The sequence below is a fragment of the Pleurodeles waltl genome, chromosome 1_2, assembly GCF_031143425.1.
Source record: "Pleurodeles waltl isolate 20211129_DDA chromosome 1_2, aPleWal1.hap1.20221129, whole genome shotgun sequence".
NCBI lineage: Eukaryota > Metazoa > Chordata > Amphibia > Caudata > Salamandridae > Pleurodeles > Pleurodeles waltl.
In genome coordinates this window covers 646,093,264-646,120,421 of record NC_090437.1, presented here as the reverse complement: position 1 = coordinate 646,120,421, position 27,158 = coordinate 646,093,264, and the positions used below count along the sequence as shown (strand labels likewise).

At 43.8% G+C, this 27,158-nt stretch overlaps 1 protein-coding gene across 1 annotated transcript in view; it reads left to right on the top strand.

Moving 5' to 3' along the window:
- The window catches only part of MGAT4D (MGAT4 family member D), a 625,903-nt gene extending 608,625 nt beyond the window's left edge, over nt 1–17,278 (top strand). Inside the window, exon 15 of the mRNA XM_069242567.1 lies at nt 16,497–17,278. Within this exon, the coding sequence (XP_069098668.1) occupies nt 16,497–16,520 (24 nt within the window). The 3' untranslated portion in view covers nt 16,521–17,278. The remainder of the gene's footprint in view (nt 1–16,496) is intronic.
- The last annotated feature ends 9,880 nt before the right edge of the window (nt 17,279–27,158 follow it).

Here is a 27,158-nt window from a genome sequence, read left to right as displayed (position 1 = left end):
CCAATTTCCATCCAAAGGCTATATGTTTTTTGCTATCAAGCTTGAGGCCATGAAGTGCTTGGGTCTGGAGTCAAGACTCCTTTTCCACCATTTTGAAGACAAAACTTTTAGCCATCTTCTTGCCTAGCCATATGTGCTTAGTTGGTGACCCTCCGGAGGTTATTAGGAGCATGTGCTACTTAAGTCATTTTTATTAATGCACCCCCTGCAGAGGTCTTGACAGAACAAGAGTGTCACAGATTACAATCCTGACATAGCTTTTTCACTTCTTCATCTCTGCAAGGTCGATGCAAATGAATTATAGCGATTTTGTTAAGAATGGCACCTGCTTTGCAGCGCTATGAAATTGCAGAACCTAAATTACCAAGCGCTGTCCAAAAAAACGAGTTATTCCCAGACTGCTCCAACATGCACCAGACAAAGAACCCTAGGGGAGAGGATGCAGCTAAGGGCCAGAGCTCCCCATTTTAGAGCTGGGGAACATGGTTCAAGCCTCGGCGTCTGCTCAACATCCTGTGACTCTGGGCAAATCACTTAATCTCCCCTTGCTACCACAATGAATATGTTCTTGTGTAATGTAACTAGTGCTCACGTAAAGCGCTGTAATACCAATACCTTTGTGTCAAGTCTCCACCATATAAAACTGCCAAAAAAATACAAAAGACCCTGCAGACATTGCAAAGAAACAGCAGGATGCACGAAGACGAGGAAGAAACAACATACCGCTATGATCATGAAGTAGCTAGGCAAAAGAAAACAAGGGGCTATGGTGCAAGCGGCCACCTTGGCAGAAGAGTTATCAAGTGACAGTGGGAGGAGGGTGATTGGGTGGTGGGGCAAACAAGATTATAGCGTGGGGTAGTGTGATTTAAGCTCTATGGATGAAGCAGTAGGCTGCGTGTACAGTGCCCCCGAGCTCAGCATTGTAAACACGTTTACTCACAAGAGCAGGAAACCAAGGAAAAAAATGTCCACCAAAGAACAGATAAACAGGACAAAGCATGATTCTACAGTAGTTAGTCCCTGCTCCCAAGAGAAAAAGGAGGGTCAAAGAGGCATGACTGACCTCCAGCAAGCAGGGATTTTTAAATGACACTGAAACGAACAAATGAAATGGCTTTAAGCCCACAGAATTAAGTATACTAAAAGTATAGAAGAGGCCGTACGCTTTCACTCAATGTACAAGTACAATAGGCTTGCTTTAGCAGATGCAAATGTCATGAAAGAATTTTTAAGTCCCATTAAGAATGTGACTCAGACCTAAATTATTCTACCAAGCATCATGCAGTAGAGGTACAAAACTCATTTCAGCTTCTAGTACAAAAGATTGCTTTGGTCCTGTGTTACAATTTTTATTTGAAAGCAACTGAAGGATTTAGTCAGGAGATCACATTGTCCTCATAGATGGATCTTGAAGGCGAAGAAAAAAAACAAAAAAAAAACATATGGTGACCAATGTAGGTTTAAAATATTTTTTTAGAAGAGGATACTTCTTCCAGTTGACAAAGGCTAACAGAAATACTGAGTGCAGTACAAAATGTGAAGGTACTCCTGGGAACTACATTTAAGGAATTGAATAATGAAATGGATATTTTAGATAAGTAAGTAGCTGGTTAAGTACAAAAGATAAATGAAGCAGAGGAGTCAGTTAAGGACTTGGAAGTAAAACTTTCACCTCAAGAAACTACCATTTGGACATCTTGGCATCAAACTAAATCCATACAGTATCTAAGCGCATAACAAAATCAATTGATGTGCCAGCAATCAGGTTTTCAGTGACTTCCTAACAGAAACATTGTTCTACAAAAATCACAGTAGTGGTGGTGGGGAGTCCCATAATGTAGCTACCGCATATGAAAAAAACCAACATCCACTTCTACACCTGTGAATTTTGGTTACAGTCACCAATCCCTTTGAGGCTATTGTAAATTGCAGTAGGGTTGGATTTATTGGCATAAAGGAAGGACTGCTTCAATACATAAATGTGACAAAAACACAAAATTTTAAACTTGACTTTCCTGCCACTAACGAGCCAGTGCAATGTCTTTAAGATTGTTGGATGATGGAAGCCATGTGGCAGTCATAAGAAAATTCTGTCTGCCAAATTTTATATGATTTGCAATTTTTGAGTTTCATATTTCAGTAATACTAAGTAAAGTACCTTACAGCAGTCCGGCCATGAATGAGCCCGTGATTGCCTGCATGACCATAATAAAAAGGTTTTAGTGGAAGAAAGCTATCATCTTCCTCAAGACTTTGAAATAAAACAGAAACACAAGGAAAATAGTTTTGCTTTATCGACCGAGCAATTTAGCTTGTTGCAAATCTTGTCCCTCAGTAGAGATAGTTTCTTAACGAGGAAATGACCAGTCTCATTAACAGTGCTCCTTGTGGTTTGAGGATTGGTGTACCTCATTGTAGCATTTTAACTGTCTTCAAGATTTTTATCTACAATACAATAGCCTGGATAAATTGTACAATTCCTTTTATACAGAGTCCCACAGAGCTCATCTCCGAGTTCTGCTCTCTTCATTCCCTGTCTAGCACCACTCAACTGATTGAATCTTCAGGTGTGCAGGCAGAGTCTTATGAGCATTACTCCCAGATTTTACTGTCCTTAGAGGAGTGTTCAGATAATGCCCTTACCAAGCTCAAGGAGTGTCTTAAGGGAGTAGCTGGCTGCCTGAATGCCAATTTACTTCCATCAAATCGAGACAAAAGAAAACAGAAGTCCTTTTCTTCAGACCTAGTGGTCTCCTCCCACTCCCCAGCCTCTTGTGGCCTGAGAAACTCGGTCCTCAGTTCTTACTTCTCTACTAAGAATCTGGGAATAGTATTTTATTCCAATCTCTCTTTTTCTACAAAAATTAGACAAGTTTAATTTTGCTAAGCTCAAATCGTTGAAGAAGCTGTTGCTTTTGTTCCTTCAGGCTTCGAGGAAAACGGTGATCCACACCATGATAACCTCCCTCTTGGACTATGCTGATAGTCTCTCTTTGGACCTTCCTGCTTTCCTATCCAAAGACTCCAGGTATTTCAACAACGTAGCAGAAAAACTGATCCTGAGAGCTCTGCAATCTATTTCGCCTTATCTGAAACATTTACATTGGCTGGCAGTCACATCAAATCTAAAGCCTTTGCTTTTGCATTTTGGGCATTCACATTTTGGGCCCTATTTAAGTGGGGAAAAGATTTCGTCCGTACAAGCAATGTAGTTCACTCAGGAGGAATAACCTTCGACTTCTGCAGTTCCCCAAATTTTCTAAAGCAAGAGGGGGAGGCGAATGTTTTGAACCTTTCTTTTTGACAAAGTCCAGACTCCCTTGCAGTACTACCGCCTGATCAGTCCCTGGCTGTTAGTGCCAGGACGCTTCTGAGGAAGCAGCCATTCTCTGTATAAATACCTTTGATTGATTGATCTTCCCAGATCTAAAACCCATGACTTTGCAAAGCCAGGAGTTTTTTGTCAGGATATATGTGAAAACTGATTCCAGAATTGTAAATTGCAAGGACCGACCTGCGATCAATTAAATTCACTAAGCAGAAGATCTAATGGAAATATTTTTTATATTTACTGTTGTTGCGCACATTTTACAATAGCCTTAGAAAATGTAAACAAAGAAGAAATAACTGTATATCAGAATAATATATTGCAGTGTAGGAAAGTCCTCCTTTTTGCCCTGGTCACCCCCACACTTTTTGGACAGGTACTGGTGGTTACTGACTCTTGGCTGTGCCCTGGGTACTGCTTACCAGTCCCAGGGCCAGTGCTCTGTGTAAAGTGGATATGCAAATTAGGCTAATTATAATTGGCTAAGTTAACCTACCTATAAGTCCCTAGTATGTGGTAGGACCACAGCATAGGTAGTGCACCCATAGGTGCACTGCTGAGGTGCCCAGTGTCATTTTAAAGGCAGGCCTGCCTTGCTTGCTGCTTTTAAATTAAAGTTATTTGCAAATTCGACTTTGGAATTAAAAGTAGTTCCAAACTCTTAAACTACCTTATTTTTACATATAAGTCACCCCTAAGGGGTGCCCTATGTGCCCCTAGGGCTAGGCGCCATGTAACTATAAGCAGGGACCTTATAAACGTAGTTTTGTAAGCCCTGGTGAGGTAAAAACAACCAAATTCGTTTTTCCCTCATTGTTGTGAATGGCCTTCATAGGCTAGAATGGGGAGACTTTATTTTAATTTCTAAAGTCCCTTTAAAGGACAGATGAAAAGAGTTTGGTATCAAATTCATTGTCATAATAAATCCCACAACTTCCAGTTGGTGGATTTAATATAACTTGTTCAGGTAAAGAGTTGTAAACTTTACCTGAAAAGTTGCCAATTTCAGCCGTGCATTGTTTTTGCTGCTGTGCTCTGATTGGCCAGCCTCTGGCAGCCTAGCCAGGCTGCCCTGATGAGGTGTGAAGTGACCTTGCTTCACACAAAGAGATGTGCCTGTGGGAGGGAATTTCCTCTCAGCAGATGGTGAGGCAGGAAGGGGGAGGGCTGCCAAACTGGTCTTCAAAGGCAGAGAAGGACATTTGAAGCAACCCAGCAACACCCCCACATCCTGCAACCCCAGACAACTAGGTGCCCCCTTGATTAGATTAGGAGAGGGCAGGAGAGGGGTGTGTTCATGATTTTTAGCCACACCAGTGGGTGGGCTCAGCTAGATGTAACCTCCAAAAATCAATTTCAGCCATGATGGATTTTTGAAGAATGTTGCCTCCTGAAATTGATTTTTGCCACACTTCCCAGGAAGTGGTTATCACAGGGGGAAGGACCCTGCATCTGATTGGAGAATCAGGACCCCCCTGTTTTTCACCCAGGTGCAAGGATAAAACTGGCAGACCTGCACCCACACCTCAGATCCCCATCAGATTCCAACAAGGAAGAACCAAAGGAGAAGAAGGTCTGCCCTGCTGGACCCCTGGCCTGCATCTGGAACCTGCACTCAGAAGGACTGCACCAGCTGCACACTTGGGCTTCACCACAAGAAGGACTTTGCCTGGCTTCAACTGGTTCAAGGAGGGACTCCCTGTTTGCTACAGGTGAAAAATTGCTAACCAGAGTCCCCTGCACCAACTCCTGAAGAACACGACCAGCTGACCACTGTCCAGTGGCCAAAAAGGTGCATTCTGGGAGTTGTAGTCCGCACCCCCAAGGATCATCTCTGAGCTTCTGGACCCTTGGGGTGAGCTGTGGACCCCAAAAAAACCTTAAAAGTACATGTGGGAGAAGCCACAGAAGTTTGGAGAACTTTTGAAAAAAAGCTCCATAGAGGGACCGACCCGCTGCGGCAACTCTAGCCGGCTTGCCTCAACTGCGACCCGGTCTGATTTGCTGGTTCGTCCCGGTGACTAAAATCTCCAAAAAAGAGACTAAGGGGGTCATTACGACCCTGGCGGTCTAAGACCGCCAGGGCTAAAGTGGCGTCCGTACCGCCAACAGGAGACCCATATTTTGACCGCGGCGGTAGCGCCGCAGTCGCACCGCCGGGGCCGGCGGTTTCCCACCATTTTAGCCCCGGCAGTGATAATCCGCCAGAGCAGCGCTGCAAGCAGCGCTGCCCTGGGGATTATGACTCCCCTACCGCCAGCCTGTTTCTGGCGGTTTGCACCGCCAGGAAGAGGCTGGCGGTAAGGGGAGTCCTGGGGTCCCTGGGGGTACCTGCACTGCCCATGCCACTGGCATGGGCAGTGCAGGGGCCCCCTAACAGGGCCCCGTGCTGCTTTTCACTGTCTGCATAGCAGACAGTGAAAAGCGCGACGGGTGCTACTGCGATGCGCGAAGTCGGGGATCGTGGCGTCTGTGTGAAACTTTTAATCCGCGCACTTCGAGCGGCGTCGGTCATGACGTGGTGCGGCGACTTCCACGGAGTCGCAGACTTCAGCGGGGCTGCAGCGGCGTCGGGCCTGCGAAGAGCGTCGCGTTCCAGTGACGGTCACGGCGTCGGGTGCAGGCGGCGTCACCGGATTTAGAAGTGGCAGCGGTCCGAAGTCGTCCGAAGTATATTTCCTTGGATTTCCACCAGCTTTCCTTTCAAGGGCCCAGGGACTGGATAGGGCACCACTTGTCAAAGCAAGAGTCTCTCCAGAGACTCCAGGTGCTGGCAGAGAGAAGTCTTTGCTGTCCCTGAGACTTCAAACAACAGGAGGCAAGCTCTAAATCAAGCCCTTGGAGATTTCTTCACAAGATGGAAGGCACACAAAGTCCAGTCTTTGCCCTCTTACTCTGGCAGAAGCAGTAACTGCAGGATAGCTCCACAAAGCACAGTCACAGGCAGGGCAGCACTTCTCCTCAGCTCTTCTCCAGGCAGAGGTTCCTCTTGTTTCCAGAAGTGTTCTAAAGTCTGTATTTTTGGGTGCCCTTCTTATACTCAGTTTCTCCTTTGAAGTAGGCCTACTTCAAAGTAAAGTCTCTTTGGAATGTGAAATCCTGCCTTGCCCAGGCCAGGCCCAAGACACTCACCAGGGGGTTGGAGACTGCATTGTGTGAGGGCAGGCACAGCCCTTTCAGGTGCGAGTGACCACTCCTCCCCTCCCTCCTAGCACAGATGGCTCATCAGGATATGCAGGCTACACCCCAGCTCCCTTTGTGTCACTGACTAGTGTGAGGTGCAACCAGTCCAACTGTCAAACTGATCCCAGACAGGGAATCCACAAACAGGCAGAGTCACAGAAATGGTATAAGCAAGAAAAACGCCCAATCTTAAAATCAACTTTACTAAACAATGTATTTTTAAATTGTGAGCTCAAAGACCCGAAACTCCACATGTCCATCCGCTCCCAAAGGGAATCTACACTTCAATCAGATTTAAAGGTAGCCCCCATGTTAACCTATGAGAGGGACAGGCCTTGCAACAGTGAAAAACGAATTTAGCAATATTTCACTGTCAGGACATATAAAACACATTACTGTATGTCCTACCTTAACCATACACTGCACCCTGCCCTTGGGGCTACCTAGGGCCTACCTTGGGGGTGTCTGACATGTAAGAAAAGGGAAGGTTTAGGCCTGGCAAGTGGGTACACTGCACACACATACACTGCAATGGCAGGTCTGAGTCATGTTTACAGAGCTAATTATGTGGGTGGCACAACCAGTGCTGCAGGCCCACTAGTAGCATTTGATTTACAGGCCCTGGCACCTCTAGTGCACTTTACTAGGGACCTACTAGTAAATCAAATATTCCAATCATGGATAAACCAATTGCATACACATTTTGTAAAGGAGCACTTGCACTTTAGCACTGGTTAGCAGTGGTAAAATGCCCAGAGTAACAAAAACAGCAAAAACAGAGTCCAGCACACATCAACAACCTGGGGAACAGAGGCAAAAGGTTAAGGGAGACCACGCCAAGGATGAAAAGTCTAACATTACCATACAAAAGAACCTGTGTAGCATCAAAATAAAGCAGCACAGGTGAGCGTGCATCGAAAAAGACCAGCGATGCATCGATTTCTCACTCACAAGCAACTGCGTGCATCATTACTCCTCCATCGGGTCGGCGTGCATCGTTTCTTCTCTCCTGCAAGAGAGTAACACGTCCATCCGAATGGGCACTTTGGGTCCGGGCAGGCTTTCATTTGGTTTTCCGCACCCAGCGATTTTGCTTCGAAATCCGGTCGCACGGTGTCAAGAAACCACGTTAGAGTCGTTAGCAGCAGCCGCTGCGGGTGTTGCACATAATTTCCCCAGCCACATTGCGTCGATCTCCCAGCCGTAATGCAGGTGGAGCATCGATTTTAGCTGCGAGGTTGGCGGCGCGTCTTTTCTCAGCCCCAGGCCCCTTTGTGTCACCGTCTAGAGGAGAGGTGCAAACAGCCCAACTGTCAAACTGACCCAGAGAGGGAATCCACAAACCAGCAGAGTCACAAAATGGTTTAAGCAAGAAAATGCCTACTTCCTAACAGTGGAATTTTCAAACACACAATCTAAAAAACAACTTCATTAAAGATGTATTTTTAAATTGTGAGTTCAGAGACCCCAAACTCCACATGTCTATCTGCTCCCAAAGGGAATCTACGCTGTAATCATATTTGAAGGCATCCCCCATGTTAACCTATGAGAGAGATAGGCCTTGCAACTGTGAAAAACGAATTTGGTAGTATTTCACTGTCAGGACACGTAAAACACATAAATACATGTCCCACCTTTAATATACACTGCACCCTGCCCATGGGGCTACCTAGGGCCTAACTTAGGGGTGCCTTACATGCATACAAATGGAAGGCTTAGGCCTGGCAAGTGGGTACACTTGCCAAGTCGAATTGGCAGTTTATAACTGCACTCACAGACACTGCAGTGGAAGGTCTGAGCCATGTTTACAGGGCTACTAATGTGGGTGGCGCAACCAGTACTGCAGGCCCACTAGTAGCATTTGATTTACAGGCCCTGGGCAACTCCTAAGAAAATCTTTAGTATAGCTGCCAGGTTTTCTGAATGCTTATGTGTGACATTTCCATGGTTTCAGTAAACTTATGAGTGACATTCAACTGCCAAATGTGCCTTTACCTAGTGTTGCCATTTCCCCCAAGTAAAACCAAGCAACGAAGTGCATGGGAAGAGATGAATTAAAAAAATTACTATTTTCAGCAATGACAAGGTCTAAACGAATCTTAAAACTTCTGCAGAAGACCTGAAATATAAGGTCACTAACCCACTGCGCCTTTCTGAGATGATCGTAGAGCAAACCGGTTGTGTCAACCTGAAATTAATTAAACAACCAACCTCACAGCCCAAAAAAGTTAGAGAACACATAGGGCCTGATTACGACGTTGGCGGATGGGATACTCCGTCACAAACATGACAAATATCCCGTCCGCCATTTTACAAGTTACATTATATCTATGGAACTTGTAAAACAGCGGGTGGGACACCCGTCACATTTGTGACGAGGTATCTCATCCGCCAAGGTCATAATCAGGCTCATAATGTATTTGACCCTACTCCAACATACATAAATCGCCCCCATTGCACTTCGGTGCTCTGCTAGATTCTCACCTGTGCCATCAGAACTCCTTGTCCCTGCAGTGCCAGGAGGAGCAAGAGTGTTATTAGCTGGGTGCTTGGGCAGCATGGGGCCACTAAGCTGCAGCCAATGATGTAGTACAGGGGGGTGCCATCTGTACTGCTCAGAGAGATGCCTGGCTCCTCGCTTCAATGCTTCACTGGTGCTGTGCTAGTCTGCTCTCTGAGGTTTTGTCTAGACTCACAGCCTCATTGCCGGGCCCTTGGTCTCTCAGCTCTAAGAGCAGACTGGTGTTGTCACTTATCGGCTGCAGGCTGGCCCTTTTAATGTGTGTGCGCCTGAGTACAAAGTTGTTGACACTCATGTGTTAACAACACAATAATCCGGACTGGTGGCAGCAATCTGACCAAGATCGATTTGGCACATGATCTTCTTCAATTGTTATGTAATGTTGTCATGTCTCAGGAGCGACTTGAGGGGAGCTCCAAGGGAGATAATTGCTGTCCCCGGACATGATGTTGTCCCAGCCATGAAAATCTTGTATGGCCCATGCTTGCGCCCACTCCTCCACTACCCACTGTGGATGGTCACCACTCTATACAGTACACTGTGAGGTGTTGTCTCAGTAGGTGTGGTCAACACAAGAAAAAAATAAGTATTGGCAAAGCCAATAGGTCTCACTTCTATAGTGTGAGTGACAAGCAGTTGTCTTTGCCATTGTTTGACTGTAAAGTATTGTGTGTGTGTGTGTGTGTGTGTGTGTGTGTGTGTTGTATTGTGTGCGTCTGCCTCCACTATATGTGCTTTTATTGCCATGGTGGGTGCACTGGTGGTCTGCGGTTTTACTGTGATGCAAGTGTTAATGGAAGTATTCATGCGTGCTGTATTGCCTTTTCCTGGTTTGCCACTGTTTGTGTAACAGATTTTGAGTGAGAGAGATGTACACAAAAGTGTGATGTGCAGTATTTATCACCTACACATGGGTTTATTGACACAATCGTTTTGTGTTTGTATAAGATAGGGGGGTTGCGAAGCAGAGAAAGAGAGGGCGGGACAGAAGACTGTAGGCGAGCGAGAGTTGCAGAAAAAAGCCCTATCAGATAGTTTCTCTTGAAATCCATTGTTTTGGTAAGACTGCTGCCGAATGTCACACGAAATAGCAGTGGTGTATTCAGCAGGTACTAGATAGTTAGCAAACATGGCTGTGACTGGGATAGAGAAACCTTCAGATTTGTGGACCAAATGGGGAGCGCTGCCCGCCCCAGACACAGTGACAGGAACTCTTTAAGCATGTGAAGTTTCAGGGCTGCAGTTACACATTGCTTCCTCTTGTGGAATGCAGTTTTTTAACAAAGAAATGACTTTCGGTCGGACAGAAACCAGCACAATTTGCCAATATTTTCTTGAAAACAAAATACTAGGATGTAAAAAAGTTTCATAAATGTTTGTCTCCGAGTGAAATAAGAGCACTTCACACAGGAAGGTATGAACTGGGTGAGGCTGTGCAGTGACCCCAGTGATTTCCTCTTGTATCCGCTTTCCTGGGGAGTTATGAATTTTAATAAGAGCAGCGCACTAACATTGGCCTAGAGACGAGTAGAAAAAAAAGCTATGACGCAGCCAGCATTAACTGTGTCATAGCTCTGAAAAATATTACCTGAAATCCAGCGTGAGCTTCAAATGGCCAGCAGAAGGTCTGCAATCAAAAGGTTATTAACCTGTACTTGGTCCGTGCATCAGTGCCAGCAACGGACGTGACATATGGCAACAGCTGCCTGTAGGAGGCTGGACTGGCGTGTAGTGAGTACCAAGGGGTACTTGCACCTTGCACCAGGCCCAGTTATCCCTTATTAGTGTATAGGGTGTCTAGCAGCATAGGCTGATAGATAATGGTAGCTTAGCAGAGCAGCTTAGGCTGAACTAGGAGACGAGTGAAGCTCCTACAGTACCACTTAGTGTCATATGCACAATATCATAAGAAAACACAATACACAGTTATACTAAAAATAAAGGTACTTTATTTTTATGACAATATGCCAAAGTATCTCAGAGTGTACCCTCAGTGAGAGGATAGGAAATATACACAAGATATATGTACACAATACCAAAAATATGCAGTATAGTCTTAGAAAACAGTGCAAACAATGTATAGGTACAATAGGATGCAATGGGGACACATAGGGATAGGGGCAACACAAACCATATACTCCAAAAGTGGAATGCGAACCACGAATGGACCCCAAACCTATGTGACCTTGTAGAGGGTCGCTGGGACTATTAGAAAATAGTGAGGGTTAGAAAAATAGCCCACCCCAAGACCCTGAAAAGTGAGTGCAAAGTGCACTAAAGTTCCCCAAAGGACATAGAAGTCGTGATAGGGGAATTCTGCAGGAAAGACACAAACCAGCAATGCAACAACGATGGATTTCCAGTCGAGGGTACCTGTGGAACAAGGGGACCAAGTCCAAAAGTCACAAGCAAGTTGGAGATGGGCAGATGCCCAGGAAATGCCAGCTGTGGGTGCAAAGAAGCTTCTACTGGACAGAAGAAGCTTAGGTTTCTGCAGGAACAACAAGGGCTAGAGACTTCCCCTTTGGAGGACGGATCCCTCACGCGGTGGAGAGTCGTGCAGAAGTGTTTTCCCACCGAAAGACCGCCAACAAGCCTTGCTAGCTGCAAATCGTGCGGTAAGCGTTTTTGGATGCTGCTGTGGCCCAGGAGGGACCAGGATGTCGCAAATTGCGTCAGGAGACAGAGGGGACGTCGAGCAAGACAAGGAGCCCTCTCAGCAGCAGGTAGCACCCGGAGAAGTGCCAGAAACAGGCACTACGAGGATGCGTGAAACAGTGTTCTCCCGAAGTCGCACAAAGGAGTCCCACGTCGCCGGAGAACAACTTAGGAGGTCGTGCAATGCAGTTTAGAGTGCCGTGGACCCAGGCTGGACTGTGCACAAAGGATTTCCGCCGGAAGTGCACGGAGGCCGGAGTAGCTGCAAAAGTCGCGGTTCCAAGCAATGCAGTCTGGCGTGGGGAGGCAAGGACTTACCTCCACCAAACTTGGACTGAAGAGTCACTGGACTGTGGGAGTCACTTGGACAGAGTTGCTGGATTCAAGGGACCTCGCTCGTCGTGCTGAGAGGAGACCCAAGGTACCGGTGATGCAGTTCTTTGGTGCCTGCGGTTGCAGGGGGAAGATTCCGTCGACCCACTGGAGATTTCTTCGGAGCTTCTAGTGCAGAGAGGAGGCAGACTACCCCCACAGCATGCACCACCAGGAAAACAGTCAAGAAGGCGGCAGGATCAGCGTTACAAAGTTGCAGTAGTCGTCTTTGCTACTATGTTGCAGTTTTGCAGGCTTCCAGCGCGGTCAGCAGTCGATTCCTTGGCAGAAGGTGAAGAGAGAGATGCAGAGGAACTCAGATGAGCTCTTGCATTCGTTATCTAACGTTTCCCCAGAGACAGAGACCCTAAATAGCCAGAAAAGAGGGTTTGGCTACCTAGGAGAGAGGATAGGCTAGCAACACCTGCAGGAGCCTATCAGAAGGAGTCTCTGACGTTACCTGGTGGCACTGGCCACTCAGAGCAGTCCAGTGTGCCAGCAGCACCTCTGTTTCCAAGATGGCAGAGGTCTGGAGCACACTGGAGGAGCTCTGGACACCTCCCAGGGGAGGTGCAGGTCAGGGGAGTGGTCACTCCCCTTTCCTTTGTCCAGTTTCGTGCCAGAGCAGGGCTAAGGGGTCGCTGAACCGGTGTAGACTGGCTTATGCAGAAATGGGCACCAAATGTGCCCACGAAAGCATTTCCAGAGGCTGGGGGGGGCTACTCCTCCCCTGCCTTCACACCATTTTCCAAAGGGAGAGGGTGTAACACCCTCTCTCAGAGGAAGTCCTTTGTTCTGCCATCCTGGGCCAAGCCTGGCTTGACCCCAGGAGGGCAGAAACCTGTCTGAGGGGTTGGCAGCAGCAGCAGCTGCAGTGAAACCCCAGGAAAGGCAGTTTGGCAGTACCAGGGTCTGTGCTACAGACCACTGGGATCATGTGATTGTGCCAACTATGCCAGGGTGTCATAGAGGGGGCAATTCCATGATCATAGACATGTTACATGGCCATATTCGGAGTTACCATTGTGAAGCTACATATAGGTAGTGACCTATATGTAGTGCACGCGTGTAATGGTGTCCCCGCACTCACAAAGTCAGGGGAATTGGCCCTGAACAATGTGGGGGCACCTTGGCTAGTGCCAGGGTGCCCTCACACTAAGTAACTTTGCACCTAACCTTTACCAGGTAAAGGTTAGACATATAGGTGACTTATAAGTTACTTAAGTGCAGTGTAAAATGGCTGTGAAATAACGTGGACGTTATTTCACTCAGGCTGCAGTGGCAGGCCTGTGTAAGAATTGTCAGAGAGTTGGGTGGCAAAAGAAATGCTGCAGCCCATAGGGATCTCCTGGAACCCCAATACCCTGGGTACCTCAGTACCATATACTAGGGAATTATAAGGGTGTTCCAGTAAGCCAATGTAAATTGGTAAAATTGGTCACTAGCCTGTTAGTGACAATTTGTAAGAAAAGAGAGAGCATAACCACTGAGGTTCTGGTTAGCAGAGCCTCAGTGAGACAGTTAGGCACCACACAGGGAACACATACATATAGGCCACAAACTTATGAGCACTGGGGTCCTGACTAGCAGGGTCCCAGTGACACATAACAAACATACTGAAAACACAGGGTTTGATGTCAACAAATGGAAAGCCATGCGAGGGTTCCAGTTCCCTTATTGACTACAAGAGTCTTTCAAACGAGAGCGCGTCCACTAGAGCATGCCCGAGCAGGCTCAATTTAAACATCCGAACTGCTGCTGAGTTACTGTTATGGCACGTGTGTATAAAAACAGCACATGCTGCCGGATCCACGAGAGATACTTGCTATTTGTTTATAATAATGCAAGGGTCACCAGAGCCACATAGCACGGTGAGGCCGGGCCTGATCTCTTCTCACAGTTGTGTTTTTTTTTTAAAGGAACTTAATGCTCATTGTACTGGGGGAGTCTTAAGAAACTAAGTATCATCTTCACTACTGTGTTACTTGGTAGCGTGACCACAGCAACAAGGCCCAAGCAGCCGCATAAAACTGACTGTGGCAGTAGCAGCTGAGTGTACAGACTTATTTTGTTCAGTTTAATTGCTGTGCCTCCTAACTGCAGAGGTGCTCTAATTGTGCGTCAATAATGCATTTTAGTGCGGTTAGGGCACAAGTCCTGGGTACACGTGGGAGGATGACATCCACGCACTATTTTCACAGGGGGGGCGCTGTCCACCCTGCCAGGAAGTTGGGCCCAGTAATATATGGTGAATTCCACCTGGTGTAGCGGGACACTTCTAGTACTGCCTGCAGGCTTTCAGCAGTGCCTGAACATTGAATGCATTTGTTAATTCTGAGCAGCAAAGTACAGGATGGGAGGGGGCTTTCTTATTTAACAATTCCTGCCGGCCCAGGACAGAGGCCGAAATTAGGGGGGGCCATCAGGCCTCCTTTTGTTTCATTATCTTGGCTGAAAGCTGGCTGGAGCTTCACACCTAGATGCAACAAAAGAAAAAACAAAGGCACACAGCTTTTTGTCACTTACAGGTACTTAAATGAGGCATGCTTGTATAAGAGATATGCATACTCTGCAAGCAAGTCGGATGTGTTGATCTGTCCCAGAATTCACACAAATAGTTTAAATACCATATTTTGCTTTATTTCCTTTATAGCTCTACTCGTACCAATGCAGGGTGCCCAAGCACTTTTCATCATACGTAAACATTATATATTGACAATACATGATACGTGATGTGTGTAAATCAATGTACAGAATGTGTTACAGAAGACAGTGAGGCTTACAAGGTATAGGGGTCACGTCCTTCATAGCCCCTTGTGCTATATTAGAAGGATAACAAGTTTGATCTGCAGGTTACAAAAGGGTCTTTGAGTTAAAAACAGTGATACACTTACCTAGCTACATAAAATAAGATTCTGTCCTCTGCATATTACATGGTATGCTTTGCAGGAAACACATTAACTCTCAATATTACTTTGACTCAAAACTGGGACTAAGCAAAGCAGTGGTCTCTCCAGCAAATGCATTAGCCTCCATAGTTATCTTACCATTATTATTTCTGAGATTTAGTTGCCACACAAAGATCTCTGCAGCAGGTGCCTTAACCTCATAAGATATTATAAAATTCAGACTTTGCAACCAGTTACGCAGAACTGATTTACTTCCACATTTCGCCTTGGTGCCAAATTCTTTTTGGCAGAGTTAAAAAAAAAAAAAAAAAAAAAAAAATAAGTATAAATTGTGGCACAGATTTTGTGTCGGGTTGCATATTTTTTTTTTTGCACAACACAATGCAAATTTTCAGTTGTTAAATCTTGCAAGGCACTCAAATGTCGTTGTGATAGAACTGCTAAACCTATCTGAGGGGTTCAGATCTGATGCCGCTTCCTGTGAGGTCATGGGTTGTGATGCCAAGCGTGATGTCACACGCCGTGATTTCATGCGCTATGGTGTCCCTTGCATACTGCCTAACTTGGTTAGTCCCCCACTTCTTTTTTCAGGACTTGTACCCTAAGTGAGGTGATGCAGACATCTACACTAACATGTGTAAGTTTAAACCCTGATGCGTGTTACTTAACAGGGCTGCTTTAGGTCCTTGCCTTTATTTTCTTTTTGATACAGCAGTGCTCCCTTCTGTAGAGTCCGGCTGGACTCATTCTAGTGTTTCCATCAGTCACTCTGTTGAGGGCTGGCTTTCACACTCACCCCACACCCACCCATGACAGGCGTCACCAGTCAAGTGACCCTGCAAATAAGAGGCCTGGCGCACATGGCCTGGGCCAGTTCGCATAACTCTGTGTCACTAATTATAGTAGCATGAGTGCCACAAGGGCCAGCAACACTACACCTTCAGCCAATCAAAATAGTCTATACACACACACCTGTTCTAATTGGTGGATGGCTGCCAATCTAAATTTTTGAAACTAAAGGCTTATTCGGAAATTGTGAGTGGCTGCCAAACAGAACTGGCCCCAGGTGTTTAACCTTTCACAACTACATCTAGCCCGGGCCTTACCTTACGGGTCTCTACATCGGAGAGGCGTGACATAAACGGTTTTCTCATTCAAGTCCGCCCGCTCTTAAGAGGTCCAATACCCTTTTCCCATTATACGTTTTGGCGAAAGCTTTAACTTGCCCGTTTTTATATAAAGTGATGGCTCAATCAGTTGTATAATATTTTTGTGTTATAATTGTTCTTAAATATATTATAATGTGATTTGTATGTGTTCCTACGGTAAACGAGCTCCTTGGAAACACATTTAATAAAATAATACAGCACTTCATCGTCCAGTCGATAGATTGCCCTGTTCTCGTTTCTTCTTAATATGCATGGCAGCCACAGCGGGATCTTGTCTGCTTGTCAGTGTGAAAATAATGTGTTTTTGTGTTTGAAGCTAAAGTTAATTCATGTTTTTTTCTTGTTCTTTGCAGGTATTTATAAAAGTCAAAAGCTGACAGCAGCCTGTGGAGTTTGGGATAGTTGGATTCGCTGGGACTTCTTTGGAGAACCTGCCATCTAAAGGGCATTCAGTGAAACTGTTCGAAAGCATCGTCACTTAAAACTTAATTTTTAAATAGGGACGGGAGGGAAGGGGAAAACCAATGCCTTATTGACATTTCTGTATATTTGGAAAGAAGGGAAGGACTTGATTATTTAATAATTTATTTATAAAATCTTGAAGTTAGACACAGGTGACCTCGACCGAAAGCTGGACTTGTGGCCATCCATCGGTCACCGTGTGCACGCGCTTCAACGCCTCTTCAGGGGGTAACAAGTGCTATATAAACGCACAGTACAGTCCAATACAATGCTAGAAGTTAGGCCCAGGGAATTCAAAAAGCCAATGTGTTCTGTTTGTTACATTACAGATAGCTTATTGTCATGCTCGCTAAGTGCGCATCTCTGATTTGAAGCACTTGTAGGAAGAAAACTGAAAGGGCTTACCTGCAAAAGCTTGCCTCTGCTGTTTGATCTTTCATAAAACCATATGCCTTCTATGCATTCAGAGAACTAATGATTATGCAAGCTTCCCCAGTATAAAGAACGCGGCCTTTCTTGCCTTATTTGGGCGGATTTTGTACGATCGTTTGATAGCACCACTTTATTTTTAAAGAGGATTAATAGGAAACCCGTTTAAAAACAGATTTCATAAATTCTTTTCTGTTGTGAACCATATTGCGTTTTAAAGAATAAAGTTAGTTTTACGATAAAACGTTTTTACATTTATTTGGAGGCTCCTATAAAGTTAGAGATTGAATGCAGATTGAATGTTTTGTACGTCTCAGGATGCAGGCATTTCCGTTCCCAGTGAGTGTAACGTGACGGAGAAAGTGTCAAAAATGTAAATATTGTGGTCAGGGGCGTAGGAGACCATACATTTCTTGGGGGGGGGGGGGGTCACAGTGACAGCCTTGGGCACTTCTCAATTGACCCTATATAAATCGCCCGTTGTTTGCTAAATGCGGGCTCCGATAAATGTTCACAATCATATAGTTTGGACGTGAAATAGGGAGAAAAGAAGGCATGTTGTCAGTTTGAAAGTGTGTTTTATTATTATTTACATTCACAAAGTATTTAGACCAAATGTGGAAAAACATGTTGATTAACCTGCATCTTCATGCACCAAGCAAATAAAGGTAGAAGAGTGAAAAGGAAGAACATACCTTTTGTGCCCCTCCCTGATCGTGCCTCTCACCTCATGCCAATCAAAACCGCCCTAGAGATATCAAAAGCGATCATGTACAATAATTGTAAACTGTGCTCTGAAACTGTAGTTCTAGTAACACTTGTGCTCTTCTGTGTGATCTTGGTCCGGTCAGCTCCACATCAGTCAAAACTGAGAGCATTTACACTAAAGAAGCTCTTGGTGTTACAGACTAATAAATGGGATTCTGTGATCCCTGTATAAACAGCAGTCATTAATTTCTATACAGTCAGCTACTTCTGATTCATCAAGTCACCGATTATAAAGAAAAGATGTCAGAACAAGACTATAATAAGGTTATTACTGTCCAGTTTTGACTTGCCTTCTGCCAGAGCCAGTAGCCAAGGTGAAAGGCAGGTCAGGACATGGAACATAATTCAAGCAAGTTTAAAGAAACAAATGGAACATTGCTTTTCTTTCTTCTGCTCTATTTTAATACCTTAAAATTACAGAAGCTACACACTAAGGCAGTGATTCTCAACCTTTTGACTCCTGAGGACCACCACTGAATCTCAACTGGAAGCCGGGGACCCCCAAGCAATTTGTATAATTTAAATTTCAAACATTAAAGCAGTAATTCACAAAAAATACACAAGCAAGTTCACACCAAACAAATAGTCAAATTACTAAAGATCTCATTATATTATATTGAAAAAATATCCAAGAATCGAAAACTTTTAATGGGAAGGTTGGCGCTGTGTATCAGGTGACTAACTTTTCAATGTTTAGTCTTATTTAGGAAAGCTGAATCCTCAGGTCAGATTCTACATTTCACAAGCGATTTCTGTTTTTATTTTTTAGGTACGTAAGATCTGAAAATAATTTTTCACATAAATACGTGGTGGGGAAAGGAAGTAAACCATAAGGGCCTCACATCTCTCCATAGCCTCTCTGTCATGTATAATTAATTTGTTTATTAGCACCTCTCATACCAGTGTAAGGTGTTGGAACACTTTACAGGGGGCTACAAGGTGTAGGATTCACATGTCATCCACACTCGTAGGCATTTTCTAAGAGTGCTTGGTGTGGAGAAACACAAACTTGGGATCCAGAATGTAACACAATGGTTAGCTTTGACTTTAATAAGAAGAATATATTTCTACACAAGCAAACCTTTATTAGCAGCATAAGAAAATGAAAGACTGGGAAAACAAAACATAACTTTCTAATTTGTGCCATGCAATTTGCGTGCAGCTCTTTGATGGCAGTTCATAGCTCACTGTGCTAGATTATGATTGTAAATTATGACCTGCACAGTAACAAAATAATCTCTGTGATAACAAATAGTAACCCACTGTGCTAGGCACATAAAATACTGTTCTTTGCATGATACACATTCTTTGCAGCAAGAGTATTAACCATCTGCGCTACCTTAGATGAGTTAAAACTGCCACTAGACAAAACCCCTACCTCTCTCCCACAGGTACATTAATCACCAAAGTTATTTTGATGCTTTTATTTTTGACTGAAAGCCTCTGGTGAATGCTAAGAAACGGGGGTGGCGAGGCAGGGCGATGAAAAATAAAAAAAGAACACAATCTTTGTATGGCTGCCGTCTTTCCTCCGTCCTCTTCCTCAGTCCCAGCTGAACGGAAGCACAGGCTCCCAGATTCCCCTAAGCCAATCAAAACGCTGCTGGCACCAGCGTGACAGCAGCTTTGTGATTGGTCTGAGCAGCCTGGTTCAGCACTCAGACAGGGACTGGGAGTCTGTTCATGTTCTTCATCTGGCTGTGCAATACAGCCGGGTGTGGAAATACTAAGCGCGCATGTCTGTTTGGCCGGCCCATGACAGCCGGCTAAAACATCATGCACACTTATGGTGCACATTCCACTGCTCCTCCATGTCACACAGCCCAGCCCACCCCACCCTAACTTGGCTCTGCATTGAAAAATAAAATGATAATAACATTGTGTTATTATCATTTTATTTTCCCTTTTATGCACTGCTTAGAGCAGTAGGGCAACGCTCCTCCCTCTTAGCTGAGGAGCCACCGCTGCTGGATGTACAAGGAACTTTGCAGTGCTTTTAAAACTGCTGCACAAATGAAGTAATAAATATAAAAACACAAGTGTTTCTAGATGTCCCAGCTGAAGAAGTGCCTTTCTGCTGGCCCAGGTCTGTGGATTCCCTGGGAATGTGTCATGGACCCTTGGGGGGCCTCAGACCACAGGTTGAGAACTTCTGCACAAAGGTTTTAAGTGGCTAGCGGGTAAGTTGATGGTGTGACCATATATCATATGGGCTATTGTACCACTTGGCATAGATGATAAGGATTCTGCAAGTCATCTTGGAGTTCCATACTTTATAAACAAGCATTGGCAAAGCAAAATAGGTCTCACCTATGCAGAGCTATTGGCTTTGCTAGTGTGCTTTAGCCATGTTGTAAACTAGCATGGCTGCTGTTCAGCATGGCTATACGTTAATGGATTAAAGGAGAATGACATGTCATAAAGTGTTGGCGATTGGTGTGGCATAGAATGTCGAGGAGTGAGTAGAGTGTCATAGAGTGGAGTAGTGTCAGAGTGGAGTAGAGTGGAGAGGCATAAAGAAGAGTGGAGTGGCATAGAGTGGAGTAAAGTAATGTGGAGTGCCATAGTGAAGTGGTGGTGAGTATAGTGGTGCAGAGTAGATTGACATAGAGTGCATTGGTTTTTAGTAAAGTGGTGTAGAGTGCATTGGTGTAGAGTGCACTGGTTTAGAGTGGAGTGCACTACTCTAGTGGTGAAGAGTAGAGCCACGGAGTGGAGTGGTACAGCATAGATTACAGTGGCATAGAGTGCAGTGGTGCAGAGTGCTGTGTAATGGGGTGATGTGGTGCATGGTAGACTGGAGTGCTGCAAGATAGAGTGGCACAGAGTGCAGTGATGCAGCATTGAGGGGGGTGGAGTGTAGTGGCATAGAGTGCATTGGTGAAGAGTGCAGTAGAGTGGCACAGAGTTGAGCGGTGGTGAGTAAAGTGCAGTGGTGTAGAGTTCAGTGGCAAAGTGTGCAGTGTTGCAGAGGAGAGTGTCATAAAGGGCATTGGTGTAGAGTGGCATAGAGTGCATTGGCATAGAGTGCAATCGCATAGAGTGGCACAGAGTGCAGTGGTGCAGAGTAGAATAGAGTGACGTAATGTGCTGTGTTGCAATGCAAAGGAGGTCATAGAGTGCAGTGGTGTAGAGTGATTTAGAGAGCAATAGTGTTGAGTGCAGCGGTGCAAAATGGCATAGAATAGAGTGCTGAAGTATAATACAGTGGTGTATAGTAGAGTGGTATAGAGTGCATTGACGTAGTCTACAGTGGTGCAGAGTGGAGTGGCCTCGACTAGAGTGGGGTGGAGTGCATTGGCATAGAGTAGAGTGGTACAGAGTAGAGTAGAGAGGTGCAAAATGGAGTGGTTCAGAGTAGATTGCAGTGGCACGGAGTGATCCAGAGTAGAGATGGAGACATAAAGTGGAAATGCATAGTGTGTTAGCACACTGCATTACAGACAACACATCTTCAACTGAAATTACCATTACACTTGCAAAGACATACAGTTTTACTGATAAAAACATACAGCACACAAATGTTATTGTGTGGAAATGCCATTCCCTAGTGTATTGATTTGTTTCGATCATCTTAAAATATTTGTTTCCACTACACTTACATTCTTAAGTATCTTCACATTTAATTCACAAACATTTGAAATTTGTGTGGTAGATAAAAATAGCAGCATCCTACAGCCTTCCTCAACCACACCCCCAGTAGCTAGCATGATTGTCATATAAGTTCTCTCACTTCGAAGTCAGAGAAAGAAAGATACATTCCAATTTCCATGGGAAGACGGAGCCTGAAATTTGACCTTGGTCTTTGAATGCACAGTAAGTGAGACACAATAAGAACAATATTTATAGGCCTGTTTGGAGACATCAAAAACTGGTGGAAGGATACAATACAAGAGATGCTCTACTGGAGGGACAAGCTCAAGCTGGACAGCCTAAATCAAATTCAGCTAGCAAATAGAAACCAAGCAAATGTAGGTTGCAAAGCCAAAGGTAAGCAATGGGTGGAATAAATTCCCAATGAAGCTGTCCCAATGTCCTCTAAATGACTTTAGCAAACCAGACAGCTTCGATCTAATGAACTCAGCCTTCAGCCTAGTTCCTATATATTTTTATGGAACTCCTCTGTGACTGCGACAACCAAACTATATTTTGCTATTTAGGACCTTTTACACATGCTCTTATGGGCCAGTACTGCCGTATTGTCCTGTAACATTATGAAATGTGTGCAGATTTATGCATATGTATTGATTATTGATACAAACCCTATATTTCTGATGCCTGGCTTGGCTACCACCAGGGCCACTGCAATTAGGCAATTGTGTGATGTAGTGTTCTACGCATAGTTATGGATTTGCTGCATTTGCCACAAAATCTAACATCTGCTGCATAATCTGCAGATTTAAACAAAAACGGTTAAAAAGTTACTAAAAGCGCAGTAACACGTGTTGGTGCACAGTGGAAGGCCCCTTTGCAAACGTTGACTGCTAACTTTTCTTTTGCTTGTTGCTATATTTAGGTGTTAAGCTGGTACTAATCAGGTGAAACCTAAGCACAGAGAGTGTTAACAAGTGTAAAAATGTCAAAATAATGAAATAATATCACATTTTGTCACATAATTTGCCTCTTCTGCCTGCATAACGTAGTCAACCCTGCCACATAATTTGGCCCTCCCCTGCTACATAATTCTAGCCGCTCTATCAACAATGTATCCTCATGTAACTGTTATTCCTTAGTTGCCATTTTTTCTGTCTCTACTCATAAAAATTGAAAATTAATTAAAATTATAATACAAGTCAAATGAGAATGTTAAATACAGAAAAGATAATATACTTCAATATGCTTAAGTATGTGACAATAACAACAAGATAACTAATATTGCTAGGCAAACTGCCTAAAATGAAATGTGGCTTCTCCCTGTTAGCCACACTGTAATCCAACCCTTCATTACTTAGATAAAAAACATTTGGCCCGGCTCACAAAGGTGAACTTATATGTTTGGTCTAAATTTAGACCAAACGTCTAATTTTTCAATTTTTGGAAATTCACAAAGGGCATTTACAAATAGTATCTTTACGTCTGCACTTGGGGCAAATCTCAGTTACATGTAAATGTTAGAAAGAGATACCCTTCTAGTAGCTAAATTGTATAGTCTGAAAAGATAAAATCTCGCTTTCCCTGTTCACTAAATGGTGTGATCCTAGGCAACTACAAATACTCAGGCCACAAGTCCTAAAAAAAAAAAAAAAAAAAGTGGGGGGAGTAACCAAGTTAGGCAGTATGCAAGTGACATCACAACGCATGACATCATGGCGTGTGATATTGCACTTGGCATCACAACCAATGACATCAAATAAGGTGGCATCAGATCTTAACACCTCAAGACATATGTTTAGCAGAGCTATCATGAGTACATTTTAGCACTTTACTATATTTACCAAATTAGATTTTGCTTTGGGGTTGTGCCAAAAAAGTTAGGCAACCTTAATACAAAATCTGGGTCTCAATTTATAAATGTATTTTTTAGAGCCTCTGCCACAAAGAAATTGGCATAAGAGAGAAATGTGGCAGTAAATCAGTTCTGCTTAAATGGTGCAAAGACTGCATTTTAAAATATTTTGTGGGGGTTAAGGCATCTTCTGAAGAGATATTTGTGTGCCCAATATTTCTCAGGGTATAATAATAATGTGTATGATGTAAAGCGCTTTGACACCCTGCATTGGATTAAGTAGCGCTATAAAAGAAATTAAACAAAATAGTGGCATTTAAATTGTTATTTGTGTAAATACTGGGGCAGACCAACACATCTGACACTCTTACAGTGCATACATCTCTCTTTTATGCAGGGGCTGAAAAAAGTCAAAACCATGTCTCTCTTGGAAAACTGTTAAGTAATAGCAAGCTGTGTGCTTTTGTTTCCTAAATAGCAGCTAGGTGTGAGGCTCCAGACAGCTTCAGCTAGAATAATCAAACAGAAGGAGGCCTAATGGCCTCTTAATTTCAACCTTTGCCCTGGGCCAGTAGAAATTTAAAATCAGAAACCCTCTCCCATACTGCCCAGAAGGAATGAAAGCGCTTCTGAAAGTGTGTGTGAGCACTTCTAAAAATATAAAAAAACATGGGGTTGAAATGGCCATGCAAGTTATATAAGTGAGGGGGGAAATTCTTTTGCCCCCCCCCGACCCTCGTCCCCCGTGTCACCCACACTCCAAAATCTGGGGAAGATACGTTCCCCGCATCCTCCACAGTTCCTACGCACACAGGTTTGGGATTTGCTTTCAAAACGACATAAGTATGCAAATACAGACTGTTTAATCGAGCCAAGACAACTCTCACTCCTTAGCACAGTATGAAACAACGTTGCACTTCTTCGTAGCTTGGAATGGATTAAGGGCTTTATGTTCAAAGCTATTTTGACGTTGCAAAGGCTCAGATTCACAAAATTTGAGCCTTTGTAACTTCAAAATAGCTTTTGGGTATTTTCAAAATCCAAGCTGAGATTTGGTAACTCGTTACCGATTCTCAAAATAGGTTTATACCTACATGCCAATTCACGAATTGAAGGGCTGAGGCTTAGAGCTGCCCTTCCAATTTGCCCATTCCTTATGGTATGTACCAATGGTTTTCGGTAGCAAATCATCGCTAGGTTACCAACACTTCAACTGAGATAGTAACTCACTCGCAAATGGGACTGGGTATCTTGGAAACTCCTTCCCTTTTGATAGTGTTGCAAAAAGATGTTTTAAGAGTAGGCAGTGGTCCCTGGGGCCAATGCTTACTCACTAAAAGAAATATATATATATATGTATATATATAGAAACATTTTTTTTCTTTTTTTCAAATTTCATACCATTTACATTCATGGATAACAGGCTGCATTTAAAAAAAGAAAGATTGCTTTATTGAGAACCAGCCACAGACATGGTTATCAACTGACACCTGCACACCATCGCTGTGCTGGCAGCAATTCATAGTGGGTCGTTATTTTCGACCTACCTCATTCATACTAATGAGATAGGTCAAAATGTGACCCCCCTACAAATCGTGATTTTGCAAACCAACATGTTTGAACATAGACAGCAAACTAAGAGAAAAAGGAGGGTAGTAATGGTGTGTTTGGAATTATGTTGGTTCACAGAAAAACAATGCATTTGGTAAACGCGATGTGCAAATTGTGACCACTTTTACCAAATGCATTGCACGAATATAACACCCTCAGACACCTAAACCTAAGGATAAGCTTCTAGTGCTTTATTTTAATAGTATGCTTTTGATCAAAAGCAGTTTGTGCATGATTACACATCTCGATTTTGGAAATTGATGGCCTTAGCATTCTTCACTGCCAAGATCAGTGTCCAGAGGTACTGGTGATCAGCAGAGTTACCCACCAAAGGTAGATAGACATTGGAGCTTCTCTGATTACATCATGTATAGGTTACTGAACTAGAATGCACTTTTAAAAAAAAACAAATCTGGGGTACTTGTCTCCCATACTGTATTCAGTGTCCCCATCTGATGATATATCCATTCCTCTGATAATACCACTCTGACACTGTAATTTGAGAAACCTAAACGCATCAGAACTCCTCTGCTTCACCCACCTTCTCTTTTTCAGTCGATGTCTGTTGATCTTAGTTACTTTGTAGTATCAGATGGTCCATACTGACCTGTTCTGTGCTTGTTCTTATCGTGATAAAGCTGCTGACTTGCATACTACTAGTGGCCTTTCAGCTGTACTGTTGTTCTACCAGTAAGGAAAAATACGGTCACCAAATAGGCTTTACATCCATGGCTGATCTTCTGTCGTTCACACATCCCACATGCGGACGAAAGAGCTAGCAACTTGTACATCAAGCCTACAGTACAGAATAAGGCCAAGAAAGGTTGGAAAATAAACAGAAGGACATCTATGTCACTTCTGGCTTGTAATAGAATTCCTAACAAAATCTTATTTTTTTGGTTGGGAGCCAGCCCCAGAATCTGTATGCGTGTATATGGCATTTCTATAGAGCAAACCTAAGCAAAAGACAGCAGAGCATTGTATAATGTGTGAGCCAAAAGCTACACAGTGTGGAACAAATTATTTATTGGAGTTGTGGATTTCCTGTAAGACTTAACTGGAAATACTCGGTTGGTTCAGTGTGGAGATTGGAGGTGGTGAGAGACAAGCAAAGACTAGACAACACACTTTCTGTGGTTAAAAGTATTATGACATTATTTTTATCTTTAAAACATATACCTACACCACACCACTAGAACATTATATTATGCACAATACTGTGGGGGGAGCCTGATAAACTTAGTAGAATTACTCTAAAGGTCATCAGCAATCTATTCCTAGTCCACAAAATGCTCTGTCTGTTAGAGAGCTGACTAGGATCAGAAGAAAATAAAACATTCCCATTGGTGATTTGAAGACATCCTGATAGACTGCCTTACAGATGCTAGGCAAGAGGGATCTCGAGTGTTATCTTGAACATCTGGGACTAGAAGCTACACATGGGTTATTAACGGTAGTTTTTTTCTGAATTTCGAGGATAACCGTTCAGCATGGGAAACCTATGTATTTGTGCAAATGGATTGGGGAAGAGGAGGTGGCACTGTAACAGAGAAGGTGTGCCCAGCCAGGAACAAACCCAGCAGATCATATTTAGTTGAGCATTTCTCAGGCCTGCTCCTCAATACTTCTCCCACAGGTGTTAAGAGTTTTGTGGATACATTTTGAAGGCCAGTGGACACCTGTTCTCTGCACAAAAATCCCAAGAACAAGTCAGAACTGGTCATTTTGCTGTGGACCTGAACCTCAGCTGTTAGGAGATTTCGTACAGCTTGGAGTTGTGGATTAATGTGTGAGATTGTCGTAAGGGCTTTGTAGCTCTACAAGACTGCTGCATTAGGGGTGGCAGCATCTGTGCTTGTAGGTGACTGAGTCACTCCTTCACCATTTGGCTGCTGTCGGCCCAGTCCCTCTTCCGGCTTTCTAGCAGCACCTCACCAAAATAGTAAAGGTGATTTCTGGCAGCCTAGCACATGGACTCTGATATCCTCTCAGGGAAATCACAGTGCAACAATTCTTATCAATTTCTCATGTTAGAAATGAGTCTCTTACACACATACAGGCAAGAAAAAAGATGCAGGATAGTTTTCAATACATCTATTTAAAGGGCTACAATGTACAATAGAATACATGAGCTGCAATGGTTAGGATAATGACAAAAGACAAAATCAGGATTGTGAGAATGAGCGATGTGAATGTGAAGATTCCCAACATTTTGCAGAAAACATAAATATGCAAATTCTTTCCTCTAGTGTATTTTCTACCCTCAAGAGAGCAATGCATGATGAACCTAGCCTACTCA